Source organism: Ylistrum balloti, unplaced genomic scaffold (assembly GCF_031769215.1).
Source record: "Ylistrum balloti isolate Yb309-2 unplaced genomic scaffold, AGI_CSIRO_Ybal_v1 Utg369618, whole genome shotgun sequence".
NCBI lineage: Eukaryota > Metazoa > Mollusca > Bivalvia > Pectinida > Pectinidae > Ylistrum > Ylistrum balloti.
The window spans coordinates 1,512,989-1,536,137 of NW_026781890.1; the positions used below are offsets into that span (position 1 = coordinate 1,512,989).

The 23,149-nt window shown below is 34.3% G+C and overlaps 1 protein-coding gene across 3 annotated transcripts in view; it reads right to left on the minus strand.

Moving 5' to 3' along the window:
• Positions 1–23,149, minus strand: part of LOC132549243 (MAP kinase-activating death domain protein-like) — a 72,083-nt gene that overhangs the window by 23,980 nt on the left and 24,954 nt on the right. For 2 of the 3 annotated variants that reach the window (XM_060213176.1, XM_060213160.1), the window contains exons 7-21: positions 19,480–19,557; positions 15,473–15,643; positions 11,211–11,369; positions 10,498–10,714; positions 10,042–10,152; positions 9,393–9,646; positions 9,050–9,114; positions 8,312–8,558; positions 7,408–7,534; positions 6,984–6,998; positions 4,073–4,132; positions 3,537–3,648; positions 2,938–3,124; positions 2,344–2,550; positions 623–731 (exon numbers count right to left, since the gene is read on the minus strand). In XM_060213176.1, the coding sequence (XP_060069159.1) occupies positions 623–731; positions 2,344–2,550; positions 2,938–3,124; positions 3,537–3,648; positions 4,073–4,132; positions 6,984–6,998; positions 7,408–7,534; positions 8,312–8,558; positions 9,050–9,114; positions 9,393–9,646; positions 10,042–10,152; positions 10,498–10,714; positions 11,211–11,369; positions 15,473–15,643; positions 19,480–19,557 (2,119 nt within the window). The remainder of the gene's footprint in view (positions 1–622; positions 732–2,343; positions 2,551–2,937; positions 3,125–3,536; positions 3,649–4,072; positions 4,133–6,983; positions 6,999–7,407; positions 7,535–8,311; positions 8,559–9,049; positions 9,115–9,392; positions 9,647–10,041; positions 10,153–10,497; positions 10,715–11,210; positions 11,370–15,472; positions 15,644–19,479; positions 19,558–23,149) is intronic. The other variant, XM_060213168.1, reaches the window with a different exon arrangement.

Below are 23,149 nucleotides of genomic sequence, written 5' to 3' on the forward strand. Positions count from 1 at the left end.
ATGATGACAAATGCAGGAGCAATGCTATGGTTTTACACTGAATACTTCAGCTTTTCATTCATGGAAAACATCTTCCCTTTTTGTTTCATCTTCATAAATTGCTGGTTAGAATCATTACTCAGTAACATCTATGTGCCAATCTAAATCCAGCACAAGCATTAAGTAGGTTTTTAATGGAAATAAATTGTGTGTATCTTCTCATTGTAAAGGAAAAAGTGTAGGTGAACATTCTTGTAATCTAATTCTATCTATTCTTGTGAACTTTTCAGTTCTGACTTGTTTTATATATTTATCATGACTATTTACTATAATTTGTTTAACACATGCAATATACAGAACAGTTTTTGTCAACTTAAAAAGATAATTAAATGAAAAAGAAATTTAATTTAAATCTTTTATGTGTCAGTCTAATGTCACTAGGTTAATATAAACATATGTTTTATTAAGCTTGTTAATGTCATATATCAATCACATAAAGCTGAAAGAGACTGAAAGCAGGAATTACAAAATGGCTATAGATATATATATGTATAGGATTATATGTCTATATATAGTTCCAAACCAAAGAGATAAAAGATCAGAAAAATAAAAACATTATGTGCGATTCAAAGAGCATCCCTACCAAGGGCAGCAACCATATGTTCTTCATGCAGACTGTGGGACTCTGATTTCTGAGGAGAATCTTCACTGCGTGACGACAAACTCTCGTGACTGCCATACGGAGAGTTGATCTACAATGATTAGTATTGCATGGCAGGTCGTTATCACAAGATGCTTCAATAAAAAATTTACGTTAGACTCCACATCACACATAAATCACGCCTACAAATTACTCAAACAATATTACAAGTCTTCACAGCAAGAAACGTATGACAGGTGCCATGTAACCTCTAACTTCCCAAAGGCAATTTACATGATGTTAACTGTCAAGTCTTCATAATTCAGATTTTAATAATATTGAGCACTTTTGCATGAATTTCAGTGTTCAATGGGATAAAGTAATTATTTTTTCATGAAAATCCATGACTAGATCACGTATTCTTTCAAACAAATGGAGAAATATTGATTTTTTCCCCTTTCCAACATAATGCTTTTCTTTTCATCACATATACCTGTTTCATATCATGGGTATATCATTTTTTGGCAATGACTGCAACAGCCAAATTTGAAAGCTAGATCAGCCAAGCAATGGATTCTTTCATGAAAAATAACTATTTATATATCATATGATAGTGACTGGAACATCTAAACTAATAGAGCATCATGAAAACAGTGCTTGGGAAATAAGTGATCACAGCTGGCAAAATAACGTCAGATATTAAATAGGGTAACTAGCAGTCTCTCCTGAGACAGAAGTATCCTACACAGCTCAGTCTTTTCTTTGATTATAATGTCGGTAAATGACCCTGAAAAACTGTCCTCAAATCTTGGTATAACATGAAGCCTCGTCTTCATGAATACCCCTACATCCCAAAGATGTGTTTCTATATCAGCACTGCCTTTCCACCAAGTTATAAGCCTTCAACAAAGACCAAATAAAAGAATAGATTATGTATATTTGTCATATATATTTTCTTTTTCAGTATTTACAGCAAAATTCTAAGGTCAAGCAGAGGTCAAAGTGTCCTCTATAAGTATATGACCTCCCACATTCTGGTATTGCAACTATTTCCCATTTCCCATGGCTGATGTCTACACATGTAACCGTGATTGAGATATGTTCTGGAAACACATGGTAACAGCTCTGTTTTTGTTTTCAGTTTGTATTGTCAAGAACAAAGATCAGGAAAATGCTGCACCAATCCTAAAACAATGCACCTCGTTTTTATAACACTCTTCTTGTTTCCCAAGTTTTCTGTCTGTATATGAATCAGTATTCAAGATTCACTTTGCAATCCTGTATCATGCTGGCTTTTTCAGTATTTATGGTCAAGGTCAAAGGTCAAGTTAAGGTAGCAGTGATTTCACCTTAGTACATACACAGCAAACCACACTGCGATCCACTCAGCCAACCAACCCTACTTCCAACATTGACCCACATTGGTCAGTTTGTCATATGTTGCCATGGCGTTTCCCCACGGACTGTTAGTAATATACTAGTGCTACATTCAGTTCATGCAGCTTGTTGTAACAGATGTTATTCAAAAGTAACAGTACATAGATATCAACATAGATTTACCAAATGAACTCTGCTTTAATCTGGCACTACTGACCTGAAGTATAATAAATTACAACATGCTTATATGATAATGCACCAGAATCATATGTCATGCTTGTTGTAGCCCTGGGCATTGTAAGTGATGTCCTTATGTTGTAAATATGATACCTGCAGGTTTCACTTACCTCTGGGGTAACACTGGTGTCACTACGGTTACTGCTGCCAGTACCAGGAATGATCTCCTTAGCCCAGTAGTGAGTGTGAGCAATTTCCAGCACCATGTAAGCACTGGCCATCCCTCCTAGTCCATGATTTTGGTAAGTATGCTCCAGCCCATGTACAATGGCCTTCATCAAGGTCATCATGCCCTTGAATACCTGCTTTGTCATTGACTGTAACAGATTTTTTTCCCCCATATAAAAGTAGTAGAAATTGATACAGAAATGTGATCTTAAATACTAGTTCCTACTTAATAAATTTTCATCCAACTCTAGTATCAAGAAATGGTTCAAATTTTAATGGAATTGCATACATTGTCTTTTCCATTAGAAATTCCTTACTTTTAAAACAAAATTTTTGATTACAAAACTGAGATTCCCTGACTGTATGTAGAGGTGATATCAGAATGAAAGCTAGTTAACATTTTACTGGAGTTGTACTGGATCATATCATAGAAACATGGGAGGATGAGGGAAATTCTTTAAAAAAATCCTGATCTTCAGGAAGCTTAAGATCAAACAGTGATGTTTTCTACAAGATATTTAAATAAAGGTTATTACTACATCTTCCAGGTGCTGCGTGTCATCGTTCAGTTTCTTGTCCAGGTTTTTGTTCAGTCTGCTCACAATAAAGTTACGATAGTTTTCATCCTCCATTAGTCGCCGTATGCGTCCAAGTTTCAGCCAGCTGACTCCTTGTCCATCAAGTACATTTGTAACAATGTCCTTCAGGAACTGTTGATTCTCACTGCACAAAAAAAATGAACATTCAATCATTTCAACAACATACATCACAAAAGCACATACAAGTATTCATATAGAATTTAAATACACAATTATTTTATGTTTATTCAATAAGGCATTAACTAAACTAGTTAAATAATTCAACATGTCTAAAACTTCATTAAAATATAATTAAGCGAAGACCCTCATTATATTTCTCTTTAGCACAATTGAATTTCAATTAGGATGTAACATTCTCATTCTTGGATAAAACAAAAAAATTAAAGTGAATTATTCATATGCCCAAGGACAATTGTTAGTTGAAATACAGAGCAGGCAAATTATCTGTAAAAGTAACTTTCAAGTCTGAGGTTATTAAATACAACTTGATGACTAGGAAATTTCTTCAAAAGAGTTCTCTCCCCTAGTCCACATACCTATTGGATGCACCCCTGGAGTCAGAGCCTGTCTGTTTAGAAGCATCCTTCTGTTTTCGGGGAGTGGCATGCTTCACAAGGCCAGATTTCTCCACTAAAGCCTTACGATTTCCTGGCAAAACAAGTTATAAGAAATTACCTTCTATGAAGAAGGATCAAGGATATTTCAAAAATCATATTTTCAAAAACAGCTTTAAAATCAGAATTTGAGAGATCAACAGACAGCTGTTAAATGATAATTGTATCACAATAATTTTACTTTACAATTTGCATTGATTAATATTGATCTCTATTGAATGATGTATTATTATTAATGAATTTATATATACATATATAGATTTTAGAATATGACCCTCCAATACAGGCTATGAAGAATACAAAACTTGCCAGTTACACATAAGATAATATACTTTGGACAGTGCCACAATAAGACTTCTGGATGGATCACCGACTGCTAATCCATAGCTCTTTCAATAATACAAGTGACCTTGACCTTATGCAGGAGGAACATGAATTCCAGTAACACATATATTTACCTAGAGGAGCAAATGGTTTGGTAGGTTTCTGACTGTGAGATTGTGGACTTCTAGTTGAGCCTGAAAATATAAAACAGTAACGTTTATTTCACAAATACACAAGTCATACAACAACCCTCTCTCTGTGAGGATTCACATTATTTTAATAACCACAGAAAGGTTTTATTCTGTAGGGAATGTTCAAGGACAGAACAATTAACAAAAAATAAACAATGTAGATTACATATATTATGATCATCCTTTAGAGATTTACTTAATATCAATATTCCACAACAGAGAGTAAACTATTTCAATATTCACCAAAACATTTCATTATAATGAGATCTTAAAAGAACATTTTAAAATCACCACACAAGGAAATCATGCCATTACCAACCACATACCAAGGAGTAAACCAGGTGCATGCTACTAACATATTGGACCATTTCAAAGGATTTCCTATATATGACTACTGCAAGTTACAGCTATCTCCAATAGTAAAGAGCTTACCAATAAAACCTATTTAAGACATCAGTCCAAATAGGATGATGATATAAAGCCATAATTGAAGTGTGGTAAACACACTCAAGGGTACAAACTATACATATCAATGTCTTATTACTAGAATCTTCACTGCTTTTTCCCAACAGAAGTATATATTAAATATTAACAACAAACACTGATGTAATTAAAACCATAATATCTATAAAGTGAAAATCCTGGAATGACTGACAGCAAACCCAGGACAACAAAATAGTTTTAAAAGTGTGAATTTTAAAATAATCAATATTTAAACAAATGTCATTATAGAAGTAATGTAGAATAGTTAATGTTTTCTTTAAACAAAATGTATCAAACTTTTCTTTCAAATCTTTATTTTACTGGAAACCTTTGAAATGGTAAACTGATGGGCTTCATGCATGAATATTTGATACTGTACAAGGATCGCCCTGCTCGGTATCAGGTATATAAAATAATGGCCATATATCAATAAGGTCTATTTTCAAACAAAGACATTGGAGCTTATCATGCAGTTAATAAGAGATATCTTAGGGACACCATAATATTTTGAAATACTGTGGTTGACAAATTGGCCCTTTAATGAGTGATAATTTCGAAAATGAAATAACAGAACAATTGTGAAAAAAGCTACCTGCATCATACCGGTTTAAACCTTGGCCAATAAGATTACAGAAGTTGGATAATAAATTGATAGTTATTTTTTACCAACAGGGCCCAGTGTTCAAAGCCTCATCGCTTACAAGTCATTTATTAAGAGGGTACCACATGGCATTTGAGTTCAGCTGACAAATAACTGATAAGGTTTCAAATGGGCCAAGCAGTATAAAATAACACACAAAGACAGCTTGGACAACCATATATTGGCAGATGTTTGGGAGAAAAAAATTGTTTGAAAATATATGAAACATTTTCCCAAAGGAATGAATGCCTGAATCCCTAGATGTGGTACAAAGTATACCCGGGTCAGATCTCTGTTCGATCTCTCGCTCATCATCAGAATCCAACACTATCAACAAGCAAAACATGCCTCTGGTTTAGGAACATATACAAATATTCACAAATTCACCATCATAAACTTTATATATCCTGGGACAGTTTGGGATGACTTCATCATAGAATCACAAAATACATCCATAATGATACTATTCATATGACCAGATTTCACATGTTAAACATTGATACATGCACGAGGCATGCAAATTCTGCAACATTCTCAGTACCACTCAAGCCTCAAGCAACTGTGTTCCTTTTGTCTGGATCAGTGGTGATACTGTTGAACATTAATTGTACTGCCTGCCAACACACTCAGTATCCTTCCCTTATCAAGCACCTGTGTTCCCAAATTCACATACTGTATAGTAATACCTACAAAACCACTCAGTATTTTACCCTCATCAAGCACCTGTATTCCCAGTGTCTGGTTAAAATACAATATCTACCAACACTCGGTACCCTACCCTCATTAAGCACCTGTGTTTCTATTGGCTGGCTTTAAGCAGTAATACCTACCAACACACTCAGTACCCCACCCTCATTAAGCACCTGTGTTCCTATTGTCTGGCTTTAAGCAGTAATACCTACCAACACACTCAGTACCCTACCCTCATCAAGCACCTGTGTTCCTATTGTCTGGCTTTAAGCAATAATACCTACCAACACACTCAGCTCCCTACCCTCATCAAACACCTGTGTTCCTATTGTCTGGCTTTAAGTGGTAATACCTACCAACACACTCAGTACCCTACCCTCATCAAACACCTGTGTTCCTATTGTCTGGCTTTAAGTGGTAATACCTACCAACACATTCAGTACCCTACCCTCATCAAACACCTGTGTTCCTATTGTCTGGCTTTAAGTGGTAATACCTACCAACACATTCAGTACCCTACCCTCATCAAACACCTGTGTTCCTATTGTCTGGCTTTAAGTGGTAATACCTACCAACACATTCAGTACCCTACCCTCATCAAACACCTGTGTTCCTATTGTCTGGCTTTAAGTGGTAATACCTACCAACACATTCAGTACCCTACCCTCATCAAGCACCTGTGATCCCACTGTCTGGCAAAGTAGCAATACCTAAGAGCTTTCACTTTATAGTAATTTGGCACTGTAACCCACTACATGTTCCAATCTATGATCATAATGTTCAGAATTGTGTTGTAAAGTAGCAATACCTCGGAGCTTTCACTTTATAGTAATTTGGCACTGTAACCCACTACATGTTCCAATCTATGATCATAATGTTCACCTCGGAGCTTTCACTTTATAGTAATTTGGCACTGTAACCCACTACATGTTCCAATCTATGATCATAATGTTCACAATTGTGTTGTATATTTCTGTTTCTATGACATTTTTTTCCTTCCTGATTTGATCATTAGTATCATTAACATATAGTATATGTTACCTTCTTGTTCTGATTCTGCAATCAACAGAAATTAATACAATGCTACAAACAAATCCTTAAACAAAATTTCTATGTTATTTTTATAACTCCAGTGTCTCTAAAGTGGGTTAGAATATTCAGATACAGAAGAATTCTACATTAAATTTGTGTAATGAAGCAATATTCAGTGCCAAATAGTGTTAGTAAATCATCAACAGAAATATTGTGTTGTAGGATAATATTATTACTGAATTATGATTAACATATGGAAATTATTGGAACTTTAAGACGATAAAGAGGGATAATCAACAGAAATCTAAATATGAAGACAATATATAAGACATAATGGTATTCATACAATGTAAACATCACACACATCTACTGCAAATCAGTACACAACAGCTTACAATTTAAACCAGTCATGTGTTTTTATGTTTTCACTTACCAAAGAGTTCGGACATAGTGTTGGAGGCAGATTGTGCCATGTCGTTGAGCTCGTTACTAATAGTTGAGATCAGAGAAGAAGGTGTGGAGGCACGATCTGATTGGTTGTCTTTGTCTGTAGGTATTGTCTGTGAATGATAATTATATAGATATCAATCTACCTTAAGTCTAAAATTATCCCTTGTAGCAAGAAATCAAAATTATCCCTTGTAGCAAGAAATCAAAATTATCCCTTGTAGCAAGAGTTCAAAATTATCCCTTGTAGCAAGAAATCAAAATTATCCCTTGTAGCAAGAGTTCAAAATTATCCCTTGTAGCAAGAAATCAAAATTATCCCTTGTGGCAAGTAATCAAAATTATCCCTTGTAGCAAGAAATCAAAATTATCCCTTGTAGCAAGAAATCAAAATTATCCCTTGTAGCAAGAAATCAAAATTATCCCTTGTAGCAAGAGTTCAAAATTATCCCTTGTAGCAAGAAATCAAAATTATCCCTTGTAGCAAAAAATCAAAATTATCCCTTGTAGCAAGAGTTCAAAATTATCCCTTGTAGCAAGAGTTCAAAATTATCCCTTGTAGCAAGAAATCAAAATTATCCCTTGTAGCAAGAAATCAAAATTATCCCTTGTAGCAAGAAATCAAAATTATCCCTTGTAGCAAGAAATCAAAATTATCCCTTGTAGCAAGAAATCAAAATTATCCAGATATAATGCTACCTACAAATTGTTTTCATGTCTCAAAAAGCTGACCTTAACTATGTTTAAAAAAATACTCTTTGTTTATTTTGTACAATTAATGTCTATTTATTTCTAAAAATGTGATCTCTGTGTATAGAAGTAATTATGTCTATGCCTGAGGCTTCTAAGTATGATACAAACTAATTAACTAATCTAGCTAGGTACTATACCTTAAAGCCAGGACTAAGATGTCTTGACTGCTGCCCTGGGACACTGGGAAGGCGAGGCCGAGATCCTCCATTAGGTGCACTCTTACCCTCCACCCCTGATGCTGGATTGTTCTTGTCCAGGGATCGGTATGCAGGTGCTTTCTCATATGCTTCAAATGCAGAATTGATGCTACGAGAGAGGGGCTGCAATGGCGGTCGCTTTGGTAACTCTGGTGTACTGTTGGCTGATCCTACACTCTCTGAACGACTGAAGTACCCAAAAAATACAAGATTAGTGTTTACATCAATATTCACAGCCCTGAAAGTTATGACTGAAAGTTTCTAGACTCAATAAGTCTACCAGCTGTCACTTGGACTGGGCAGAGAAAGACAGCAATAGCAGGTGTTAGCAAGATATCTATGATGTTATACATCCTTACAAATCTAATATTGATCTAGTGTCTTAACTTTTTTCTTAGATTCTCAAACCTCTCTACTAATAGATAGTAGAAACATCTAGTGGTGAAATGGCCATGGAACTTCAAAAGCAAAATATTGTTTTGCAATATTTTTAGGCTGTATCACAAATATCAGTTGACAAAATGCCATAACCCTACCCTACAATTCTTGAGATATATGTTGTTCAGTGACAACTTTGATGGCAGCAATCCCAACAATTTGTGTCAGACAAGCTATTCACCATGACAAACTTTTCGTCACTGGTCACTAATACTGTTGGGACCAAGGAAAATCACATACCTGGTCATATATCTGCTGGTAGGGGTCACATTCCCCGAGTCATACTTGAACAGATCTTGAGCAACCTGTAAAACAATACATGACATATTTAGGATAAATGTTATTTACTAAGTAAATCAGTACCCACAACAATTCTTTGGAATAATGCATCAAATGATATTTCTTTTTTAAACTACACGTCGTGGGATATTTTAGTGACCACATTTCCTTAGCAATCACAGAATAATCATTTGACAATACAGTCTCAAACAGTGTTCTCAATCTAAAAATAAATGCCACGGCATTTAATTCCTCTAAACACGATTAGTTTGTCATCTTTGCCTTGAAAGTCTAACTGACTGACCTTGTTGTCAACCTGTGTGATCCGTTCTGAACTATGACTGACCCCATTATCGAGCACGTGAGAGATTCGCTCTGACCCAGGGATCTCCCTGCTGTAAGTGGGACTGGAGGATTCTGAGCTGCTCAGGTCACTTTCCTGCATGGAAAATGCTGAATCACTAGTGGTTACTGGAGTGTCTGGTAGGTGAAGCTTGTTCGGAGGTGTGTAAACCTTGGATTCATCAACGGACAACACTTGATTTTCTGGTACAAAACCTGAAAACAGGACATCATCTCATAAAATTGAGACTCAAAATATGTCTACATTATTTTATCAGTAATGTATTTCAAATAGATCCATATTTAAACTTACAAAATACTACAGAAATCCTGGTTTCTTTTCATGAAATGGACAGTTACAGCAACAGAAACCCTTTTTCTATTTTGTATGCTCAATCAATTTTGAACACCATAATTTCAATTCATCAATTTTCTGAAATTTATGAAATCTCCCATTGAAAGAATGTTATTATTCACAATAAAGGTTAGATGATATTTCTGACTACCACACAAATCCTGTGATTATACTGAACTTTACGTAGACATGCTTTAGCTTTACCTTTATGATGTTACAATAATAGTGATATATAACATTAGCAAGTGATACATACAAGGTGGCTCTCCATCTATTTCACTGTTCACCATGTCTGTGACAAAATCACTGAGTGAAGAATAAGACGAACTGGTACTCTCGGCTCCATCACTGTCACTGCCACTCTCATCTATCAAAATATAAAGTAGTTCATCAGTCCTCTAACAAAACAGAATATCTACAAACACTATCAAGCAAACATCTCAACTGAGGGGCAAGGTTTTCCAGTTCATCAGTCATCTAACAAAACATAATATCTACCAACACTATCAACAAGCAAACATCTCAACTGAGGGGCAAGGTTTTCCAGTTAATAACCACAAAGGGAGTGTTTGGCAACTCAATCTTTCCCTAATTGTTCAGATCCCACTTAATTGCCAATAAAAAGGTTTAAGTTCACAACAACGACACAGCAAAGCAAGTTATTGTATACTGTAGAGTTTGTTATTTTGTCATCACTTTACAACACCATTACCTGTAGGGTTGTCATCGCTGACAATGTCCATGGAGGAGGTGACAGCTGCACCAAGTGAGGAGTTGTCATCATAGACTTTAAATTCCAAGCTCTGTAACTGGTGTGCGTACCATTTTGGCTTGTCCCCTATCAGCAGAGGGTCAAATACTGATGTTTGTACTCGAAGGAATACCACATTCTTAGGGCAAAGTGACCATTCTGCATAGTACTCAACAGCCTGGAAATAAAAGATTATTGACTGATATCAAGTGTTTATTGACAGATATCAAGTGTGAAGGACTTAAATTGATGCTGAGAATTTATCAGTAGATTACCACGGTAATGAAATCACAAGTAGAGAATTGTGTTTTAGGATGTAAAATAACTCTGCTTTACAGGTAAAATTATGTACAGTTGTGGTAATGCACAAATTCCAACAAATGCATATTGTACACACAAATGCACCATACAGTATTGTACATAAAACTGTGCAATAGGATCACACATTTTGTTTGGTCTAGACTTTTAAAAATGTTTGGCTAATATTACGAATTGATAATTAAAACTCATGTAGTTATGTCTTGATAGCAACCACAGGAATGTCAAAATTGACTGATGATTATAAATGTTGTTTTCCATTGGAAAGTTTTTGAAATGAAACCAGATCCTGCATAAATTAGTTTACAAACTGAAGATCAAGTGTGTTAAAAACATACATCTTTTATTAATATTACCTGTGTGCGTGCCAGTCTAGCAGTAAAGTGTGTGCGTGACGGTCGTGACTTTAAGAAGCTGTACATCTGAAAGGCCACCACTGGTCGAGGGTAAAGTCGCAGCGTCCTTGTGTGTTCTGTGAAATTTCCAAGTGTGTTTGAAGAATTGAAGAACCTTATCTGAAACAAGCATAAAGAAGTATTTAAAAAAATGTACATGTAAGTAAGAAGGCATTACATACAGTACAATCTACTAAAAACCTACTCCTTTACAAAAAGAGTTCCAAATTCAATCTACCTAGTAATTCCAAAAAGAACAAGTAACATTTGCCACAAGCGAGACACATACAAAATGTCAAAACATAAGGAAAGTTATAAAAGGCCTATAAACCAGTATTAACCACCTGCCTACCATTAAGTGATGATACAATGTGGAAATAGTGCCTGGTTGATGGATGTGTTCCACCTTTATTAGACTTAATGAGTGACTTAACCTATAATTAGAATTATATATATGTACCCACACAACTATTACAGTTACATAAAATAAAGTTTTTCAATAATAATAAAGATCCAAACGGAAACTTTATACGTACTGAACATTTATTTCCTCGTATATGATAGTAAAAGTATTTTTTATTTTACTTCAGAAATTCATAACTCTATAATAATGTAAAGAATTCTTGACTTATGTACAATGGCAATGGCATGGAGAGCTATATGTACAGTTATAGAGGTGGTACCTCGGTATGTTTGTGTTTATCAGTGCTTTTCATATCAGAGAATGGTTTTCAGAGGTTCTTTATATATCAAAAAATGTTTATTGGTCCTGTCTGTGTTTTATCTATGAGGAAAGATCTCATTAGTCTTGTGTAAGCTGATGTATCAGGATAGGGTTTCATTAATGGTAATAATATCTACATGTTTGAGTGCATCAGGAGAGGTTTCCATTGGTCCTTTCTATGCCTGCCTGTGTACAAGATTTTCATGGACTCCATATCCATGTTTGAGCATATCAACAAAATTTTATTGATCCTGTTTGTGTTCAACTTTATCAGAGATTTTATCATTGGTCCTATCTATGTTAAAAGTGTAGGAAGTTTTCATTGGTCCTTTCTGTGTGCAAAGTGTAATTGATCCTGTTTTTGTCCAAGTGTATGAAGTTTTCATTGGTTATGTCCGAGTACAATTGTATCAGAAAAGATTTCATTGGTCATGTCAGTGTCCAAGTGTATCAGAAAAGATTTCATTGGTCATGTCAGTGTCCAAGTGTATTAGAAAAGATTTCATTGGTCATGTCAGTGTCCAAGTGTATTAGAAAAGATTTATTTGTCCTGTACTTGTTATAGCACATGAAGTTCTAATTGATCCTGTATGTGTGAAGCGTAAATAGTTTAAATTGGCCATGACTATGTTAAGGACAAGTGTATCATGAAAGGTTCCCAATGGCCCAGTCTATGTTCAGGACAAGTGTATCATGAAAGGTTCCCATTGGTCCTGTCAATGTTCAGGACAAGTGTATCATGAAAGGTTTCCATTGGCCCTGTCCATATTTAGGACAAGTGTTTCATGAAAGGTTTTCATTGGCCCAGTCTATGTTCAGGACAAGTGTATCATGAAAGGTTTCCACTGGCCCAGTCTATGTTCAGGCCAAGTGTATCATGAAAGGTTTCCATTGGTCCTGTCAATGTTCAGGACAAGTGTATAATGAAAGGTTTCTATTGGTCCTGTCCATGTTCAGGACAAGTATATCATGAAAAGTTTCCATTTGTCCTGTCTATGTTCAGGACGAGTGTATCATGAAAGATTTCCATTGGTCCTGTCCATGTTGAGGACAAGTGTAACATGAAAGGTTCCTATTGGTCCTGTCCATGTTGAGGACAAGTGTATCATGAAAGGTTTCCATTTGTCCTGTCTATGTTCAGGACGAGTGTATCATGAAAGATTTCCATTGCCCCTGTCCATGTTGAGGACAAGTGTATCATGAAAGGTTCCTATTGGTCCTGTCCATGTTGAGGACAAGTGTATCATGAAAGGTTTGCATTTGTCCTGTCTATGTTCAGGACAATTGTATCATTAAAGGTTCCCCTTGGTCCTGTCCATATTCAGGACAAGTGTATCATGAAAGGTTCCTATTGGTCCTGTCCATATTCAGGACAAGTGTAACATGAATGGTTCCTATTGGCCCTGTCCATGTTCAGGACAAATGTATCAAGAAAGGTTTCGATTGGTCCTGTCTATAATAAAGCATAAAAATTTCAGTTTTAATTGGTACTGTCTGTGTTAGAGTGTAAACATTTTAGTTCTCATTGTCTTGTATGTGTAAGAGTGTAAACATTTCAGTTTTCATCAGTCTTGTCTGTGTTAGAGTGTTAACATTTTAGTTTTCATCAGTCTTGTCTGTGTTAGAGTGTTAACATTTCAGTTTTCATCAGTCTTGTCTGTGTTAGAGTGTTAACATTTTAGTTTTCATCAGTCTTGTCTGTGTTAGAGTGTTAACATTTCAGTTTTCATCAGTCTTGTCTGTGTTAGAGTGTAAACATTTCAGTTTTCATCAGTCTTGTCTGTGTTAGAGTGTTAACATTTCAGTTTTCATCAGTCTTGTCTGTGTTAGAGTGTAAACATTTCAGTTTTCATCAGTCTTGTCTGTGTTAGAGTGTAAACATTTCAGTTTTCATCAGTCTTGTCTGTGTTAGAGTGTTAACATTTCAGTTTTCATCAGTCTTGTCTGTGTTAGAGTGTAAACATTTCAGTTTTCATCAGTCTTGTCTGTGTTAGAGTGTAAACATTTCAGTTTTCATCAGTCTTGTCTGTGTTAGAGTGTAAACATTTCAGTTTTCATCAGTCTTGTCTGTGTAAGAGTGTAAACATTTCAGTTTTCATCAGTCTTGTCTGTGTTAGAGTGTAAACATTTCAGTTTTCATCAGTCTTGTCTGTGTTAGAGTGTTAACATTTCAGTTTTCTTTTGTCTTTTTTATGTTAAAGACTTGTGTATCACAAGAAGTTTTCACGAGTCCCGCTTATTGATTCAGGAAAGTTATTACGTTTCTCGCACTTTTGTTTATTTGTACTCTGAAATGCTTTCTTGTGTCCTCATTGCTGAGTATTAGTTTGTATTAAAAAAGACTGTAATCAGTCCTGTGTGTATTTCAATGCATCTAGCATTTGCTTCTATCAAGAAAGATTTAATTTCCTGGGTCCCTTCACTTCCATTTCTAGATTCTGTCTGCCTGTTATTGATGTTTGAGAAGATCAGAATTGTGATTGAGAAAACACACACATACTGCAGACCTGCCTGTTTTATTTACATAGCTGTTGTAATCAATACCTTGCTATACTGAATCCATTATAACCACTACTGACCTGCATTCTCACTGTAATATTGATTCTTGCCCTTAGCTAAGGTGTCAACAAATTAAATTCACTAGCAAGCAATTGATTTTAAACCAAATTCTTCATCATACTATTAATATTTACTTACCGCAAATTCTCCATCATACTATTAATATTTACTTACCGCAAATTCTCCATCATACTATTAATATTTACTTACAGCAAATTCTCCATCATTCTATTAATAATATCTACTATATTCTGAACCAAAATTGTTAATTCACTTACAATTCTAAAGTATGTTAAGGATCTAATTTTAAATCAAAATAAGTCATGTTAATTTTGAACATTGGTGATTTCCAAATCAACATTTTTGAATCTGACTACATCCACTGAATATAAATTACAAAAAAGCAAGTATGGTTTAAGGTAAATTCAAAGAACCAAAATTCCCTGTCTGATTCTAAGTTGATTATATAACTACATCCACCATCTTACAACTTGTGTGTCATCTACAACTTAAGGGTAATTTACATTGTTTTATGTTACCAAGTTCCTTAAAATTTACCTCTCTATTACAAAATTACTACATGTATATAGTAAAAGCTTTCTTTGCCTTTGGTTGAGCATCATTTGATCTCTGTTGCCCACAGCAAAAGTCAACTAATGTTAATAGTATACATCTATCAAGTGTGACAAATATACATCGCACTAGCCAAATAAAGTGACAATTAAGTTATTTAAAGATTAAAAAAACTATTCACAATGAATTTATAGTTTGGAAAACTGTAAGATGGAATAGAATCTTTATCTTTATATCATCAATTACAAATAGGTGTTGAAATGCAGCAAAAATATCAATTAAAAAAGAGTATTTGAAATTAACAAAATTATATCCATACTTCTGTCTTCAGTTAAGTTTTTTCAACACCTTTTAAGGCTATACCTACCATTGCCACACGTGTAGCCACATCAACAGAATCGACATCATTTCCATAAATCAGTGGGTTGAACCCCGTTTGCGATGAGAAACTTTCCCGTCTTTTCATGGTGTCTGGATTCTGAGCAAGGGCATCCAGGTTTTTGATTGGTTGTGGTGTCATACTCATACTTGCTAAAGCCTGAAAAGTAACCAGCATACCAGTATTCTATCTAATAGCATGATAAATCAGAGGAAAATCATCCAGATCTCAGGATTTACTGCAATTTACTGGGTTAATTGCTTACATGGCAAGAAATCTCTTTGGCCAAAATGCATGACCCATAGTGTTCATATTCTGAAATGTTTTCAGAAAATGGTAAAATAAACATGCCAGATAGGTAGAAAATAGATTTTGATGAAAAGATAACTCAACATTTTAATTGGAGAAGTTTGGTTTGTAAACTCTGTATGAGGTAGGGTTCAGTGTCATAATGCTAGCAAAATGACCAGAAAATAAAGGCCTGATTCATACTAGATACTCTAGTTGTGTCTGTCTAGTCAGCTGTATGAACAAGTACCAGCATGCTTGAGAAGTAATTCAGAAGGATGTTATTCAAATTGACTCCTAAATAAATTACTGAGGCTTACAAACCATTCTATCAATAACCTCAGCCTAAGTCTAATCTTGATTTTCATTATGATATAAATCATCTACAAAATTTAAAAAGACCTTAATACACTGAACATGTAAATGACATTTTGATCCCTTAGCAATCATGTACAGTATAAGGAAAATCAATGATTACAGTAGTAAAAGCTTTCGAATCCTTCTATGTATGTCAGATATTTTCAAGCTTCTTTACAGCGGTATAACAAGATTTCAGATGTCACACTAAATACAGGAGGGACATAACTACCGAGTTATTGGCCAGAGATACTCACACAAAAACACAAAAGTAACCATGCATGTCATAAGGAGTGACTGTAAGCAAATAACTCCTGAAATACACATCCACATGATGTGTATCAGTCTATTATGTGTTACTAACCTCTTCCATTTTAAGGGGCCTGGTTTTTTTTTTTTTTTTTTTTTGCATTTTTTATTATTTAAGAAAGAACATTTTTCTTTCTTCTTGTTTACTGGTGTATAAACTACAATTTTTAATAATATTTAAATGAACATGTTTTGGTGCCATATGTTGAAATAACTGTAAGAAATGCATCTTGACAGCTTTTTAAACAAAAATTATGTTTTGTAATAAAATAATAATCATCATTCATTGGACCTGTTACATGCACATTTACAGAGCAGCCTGACAAATGATGGAATAGCAAAGTAGCTACTTCCAATCTGGTAGGAAAGGTTGTCAAACTGAATGTTTACCAAAGTGTAAACATCAATTTTGTTGACGAGGCCAAACACAGAACACAATCAGAAAATGTAAATATTTCATAATATATTCTACACTCCCACTTCCTTCTCTTCCCTGAAATGTCATAACGCAGGTGGTGTGTACATCAGTTCCTTCAAGACAGCAGCATAAAGATTAAGGCTTCTCATGATTATTATTTCCATAAAGATCTACAAGTTTCAGGAGTTTATGTACCAGGAAGACCTCAGAATGATTTCATCATAGTGAACTTTCTTGCAACCATGCAGATATACATGTACAGCTTTATTCAATAACTTGACCAGATATAGCTATGAACCTCAAAGTTTAAAGTTTTCCTCAATAAGGCTTGCAGAAATTAAATCTTGAAGGAACTATTTAACAGAATCTCATACGAAAGGAAATCTCACTTAAGATCAAAGCCATCTATATAAGTATGTAATACCTGACTGGAATTCAACACTAAGTTCAAACACTCTGACCACTGCTAGTATACTGTAAAAGTTGGGTAAAGGCACACATTTCTTTAACGGACAAAATTAAATTCTTTAATTTAATAGTTGCAAAGTTAGTCAGATGAAAAACACTGACAAAAGAATAGCATAATATAATTTGTTTTACGAAGTTAATTGCTGCAAAACTTGTAGCTATTTGGAAATCACAAAAGACAAATTAGCAGTGTCAAGAGCAAGTTGGTTAATGTTAGAGTTTATCTTCCATGTTCTACATTAGATTTCTGTCCTAGTACCCAAACATACAGGTATGATTTATTATAGATGATAATGATGATTTAATATAGCCCCTATCATGGTTCTGAGTTAGTGTCAAGACCAGCTGTCACCAGTACAGCAGATTTTTAACATCAGAGATTCTCCCAGCTAGACTTTGTTACTACTCACTCCATATCTATATGAATTCTAGTTATTTTGTATCAGACAGATAACTATTTGATTTTTGCTGAGTTCTATCTTCCTACTGACTAGTCTGTATGACTATATGTAAGGTTTTTAGAACACTGTTTGCTTCATGTTGCTTCTTCATCATGTCAAGACAAGAGATTCTGGAAATCACATACAATTGTAAGTGTTAAGTGATTTTTCTTTTTTTTTACTTTGTCTATATCCTCAGATATCCAGCACTCTGTATACATGTCCTTACTATTTTTAACCAAATACAGATTTAAACTGTAACATACACACACAACAGAAGATCACCTGGCACTAAATCAATATACATTTCATATAAAGATTATTAGGGCAGTTTATTCCAGAAATGAAAGAACATGTATTTACAGTTTCATAAATTTATCTGAAAGACAAAGGTTCCATGAATAATACATGCATTGTGTACGTTTACGAATGTTAACGTTTGTATTTGGGTAATTGTTTTACGTTTGTTTATTGATACATGTCAAACACATGTTAAGCCTTCAAAATAATAGTACTATTTCACAGTGTCACAAAACAACAGCACTGTTTTGCAGTGTCACAAAACAACAGCATTGTTTTAAAACATCACCTCAAATATGCACTTTCAAATTGAAATCGTACAGTCAACTAAGTCTGAAATACAGTTTTTATTTTGTTTTGTGTTATTCCCAGAGCTGTCATGCTCGATTCATTGTGATTTCGAAAACACCAGGTTGATCATGTAACATAAACAAGTTATTTTTTCTTTTAATATTCCTACACGCCATTCAAATTCTAAAAGCACAGGCTATATTCATCCCAATAAGAATTTTTGTGAAATATTATAAAAGGATCAAAAGCTGCTATTCTGGTTATGTGGCAATTTTACTGGAAGATATTGATGATGAGGCAGTTTAACTGGTTGTGTTTACAAGCAAAAAATACTGATTGTTAACAAAGATAGAATTATATTAAAAATTTAATGACTATTGTACTCATAAAGACTGAGAATTACAGCTGGATATTACGTGACCATGAATCTGCCTTATAGAAATCAGTAATTAGTAAACAGGACATGCAGCTATAATTGACAAGAATGAAGGCAAAACGTTGAGTTAATTTGTCAGACCACCCTCATTTATATAACACATATGTATCGGAAGTCATCTCTGAAAACACTTATTCATCGTTGTTTGGATACAATTCATCTTGTCTGAATGCTTTCAAATTAATGGCTCATACCAGTTAATCTGTTCAAAACATCAAAAGCATCAACGTGACTGTAATGTAGATAAAGTCAGTCATCTGTACTGCTACCCGAAATGTCATGTACATAATGGATGATCAAAGATGGTCAATTATATATGATATCATGAGCAGATCATGTGCTTCATCTTTAAATCATATCATGAAACTTTTATACTGACTAAATCACATGATTCACAAGTCATACATGACAAGGGCTATGTTAATAAATAACACCATGAAGAATTAATTTGACTTAAACAGACTTAATTGTTCAAAATAACATCATAACAAACAACACAGAAATGCCTTTTACAATTTACCTTTCATGTATGTAAATGATCTTAAAACAGTTATCGAATTAAAAGATATTAATTATGAAAATTTGATCAGAGTGAATATCCCTTCTACTCATTACACACACATCACACAGCCATGTTTTAAGGATCATACTTAAGAACACGGAAGGAGACTATTACAACAACACTCACCTGTCTGAGATGGTTTTTCAGCATGGTGCCTTCTGGCTCAGGAAATGCTGGGATGTCTTCAAGCCTTCCCATTGTCATCTGCAGCAAAACAGTTTTTTTATTATCATATTTACAAAGAACATCCTTTGTTTCAATGTTTCCATCACAATTTATCAAAATGATACTTCATTCTATAAATATAACATATAATTTCTGAAATAATTTCCCTATTAGGTTCCAGCTTTATGGTCAAATAGAAGTCAGATTCATCATTCATAAAAATTGCTCCAGACGAAACATGGACAATATTCTTGTGTAAAAGAAGAATTTAAGAGAACTTTCTCAATTTCCAATATTCCGCCCTGCTGCTTAGGGCCAAGACCTATCATTTACACAAAATTAATTCCCCGTCATCCAAGCATGCTTCAGACCAAATTGGGAAAACAATCAGGCATTCTTACAGAAGAACAAGGATTTCAAAGAGTTTTTTTTCTAACTTTCCCTCCTGGGCCTCATCCCTCTTTCCCAAGAGGGGAAAAGGACCCACTATCTATACATAATTTCTCTTCATCAAAGAATGCTTTGGACAAAATTTGGGCAAAATCAAATCATTCCTACAGGAGGAGAAGCATTTTAAAGAATTTGCTCCATTTCCCTTTTTGGTCCTGCCCCTCCTTCCCAAGGGTTTTAGACCCTTTAATTATACAAAATTGATTCCCCTTCACCAAAGAATGCTTCAGACCAAATTATGACAAAATCCAGTCATTCCTTCAGGAAGGGTAGGATTTTAAAGAATTTGCTCTATTTCCTCTATTGGACCCCATCCTTCCCACTCCTGGGGGCCAAGACCCAGGGTAGCATAGCTTTGCACAAAACTTTGTACCAAAGTATTAATACTCGGAAATTTGGTCAATAATACTCATCAATATTAAAACATCATCATCAAAAGAACAGTATGTATTACATGACTACAAAGGACAATTAACATTTTCGATCAGTTCCATGTGAGTGTGATATTTTATCTATTTTCCTACAAAAGGAAGATACCTGATTGTCTATTGGGATTGTCACTAAACAGTGATGACTGCAGATCTCATTAAGAGCTGATTTTACTCGTAAACACATCAAGGAAATCAATTACTGGAGGACACTGATTGCCATACTAAAATCTGTGACAAAAAGTGAATTCATCAGTATGAAGAACCTAAATATATACACTATTGTGACACAGAACAAACACGTCATTATATGATCATATATTGCAAAACTGCTAATGAGATGATATATGACCAGAATAAATCTTACACTGTTCAAATAATGGACAGATGTGAATTAATTGGTTCTATGACCTGTTTGTACAAGGCTCAAACTATTCTCCCTAACCTGACATTTTTCTTTTGGTCAACACTCTAGTTTTATTAATTCATCCTCCCTTCTGATCATCAATCAGGGTGCAGCACTTTGTGAATATTGCACTTAGTATCAACATTTAAACTTGAACCTATAGATAGATGAATATGCAATCTTTAATACATTTCAATTTATAAATTTAGTCGAAATGATTAATACCATATAACTTATGAAAATAAATTCCATTAATATTTTGATAAATCTCTAGCTCCACCAGTACATCAGTGTGTATATGCAACATGATTGGTATGTATATGAAGATTTGTAAAAAAAAAAACGGTGATTCTGGTCTGTTAATATTCCAAGAATATTATATATATTGGGTGGCCCAACATGCCTGTCCTGATGACAGATGAGAAGCAGGCCAAACATGTAGATTGTAAATAACATTAAATCTCTCTAAACATGATCCACCAGCAAATTACAGAATCTAAAAACTACAACTGATCAATTCTGGTCCAATTCTGTTTGATTCTCTCTCATCTATGTTTAATATTTTGAACCTATGGACCTACACAATGAGAAGAGACAGCAGCTAAATATATCCAGTGCTCAATATGTGATACTCATAATGTTCAGGATATATGATCTAAAAATATTATCATAATTGCAAATTTGATTCAACATAAAGCTTATTCTGTTTTGTATCATTATAGTGCTATCCAAGCCTGAGGTGACATGGCAGTGTTGTCATGACAACCAATTTGCAGTTTCATTGAGCTAAATTGTCCATCATACAATTCTTGTAGCAGACCCTGTCTGCTTACCAGAGATATCATCATTAAAACCTTCTGAGGCACACCTATGATTCATGAAAACTTCCAGTAATATGAATACCATGTACTTAACATTTTACTTGACCCTGTCGTCATGGGAACACAACATAAAATTGCACAAAATTTTGAGCCAAAGGCAAACAGAACACATCACATGCTTATTATAAGGTTGTATTGCAAAATACAATGTATATGATAGCAAGTATAAAAGGTTCATCATCATATTTCAGCAGGAATATATAATATCAAAAGTCAGGAGGTATTGTATATATAGCATTACAGCCATCCCACTGCCCACAGACAAAACCTTCGTGTGGAAATAGTCCTAGGCTGATATTAAGTTACAGAAGACAATGAACCACACAGAAAATGTCACTGATGGAAATGGACTTCAAACTGTTAAACCTGTGCAGAAAAAAATATACAAAATATAACCCCCCCCAGAAAATAGGAAGATGATTAACAACACCCTTTAACAACACATAGGAAGATGATTAACAGAAAATAGGAAGATGATTAACAACACATAACAACACATAGGAAGGATTAACAACACATGGGAAACAAAGACTTTTACAGAAAATAGGAAGATGATTAACAACACATGGGAAACAAAGACTTTTACAGAAAATAGGAAGATGATTAACAACACATGGGAAACAAAGACTTTTACAGAAAATAGGAAGAGACTTTTACAGAAAATAGGAAGATGATTAACAACACATGGGAAACAAAGACTTTTACAGAAAATAGGAAGATGATTAACAACACATGGGAAACAAAGACTTTTACAGAAAATAGGAAGATGATTAACAACACATGGGAAACAAAGACTTTTACAGAAAATAGGAAGATGATTAACAACACATGGGAAACAAAGACTTTTACAGAAAATAGGAAGATGATTAACAACAATTTGAACTCTTTTATATCTTTTCCATCCAATCAGAGAAATTCCCACAAAATGTATGCTCTATGGAAACAAATGACAGTTCAAAATCAACAGGTTGCCACTGGTATTGGCATTAGATGATGAACCCAGAACAACATTGAAACTTTACAACAGGTTTTGACTGATTTGTTTAGAAACTGTAAAAATCTGCATCATGTGCACAGTTTCCCTTGAAAAATTAATAGTCCAAAGTAGGGAGCATACACATTTTGAGTCGTTATAGGGGCTTTGCATTTAGGAAAGATAAAAGATTCTGCTAAGCTGCCCTAATTGATATTATCACTATCTAGTAAACACAACTGAAACAGGAAGGATTCAAAGATTTACTTACAAGCAACAATGTCAACATCATCAGGATTAAGTGTTTAATAGCATGATGATAACTAGCAAGACTGGACACTATTATTGGCTCCCAACTACAGATTTATTATTTATTAAAATAGGTCTCTCATTTGGGTTATTGAAGCATATCTATGAGTTACAAGATTACTTATTCGTCCCAATACATAGGGAAAGTTTTAGCACAATTACATTTTGAAATCCACTTCACTTT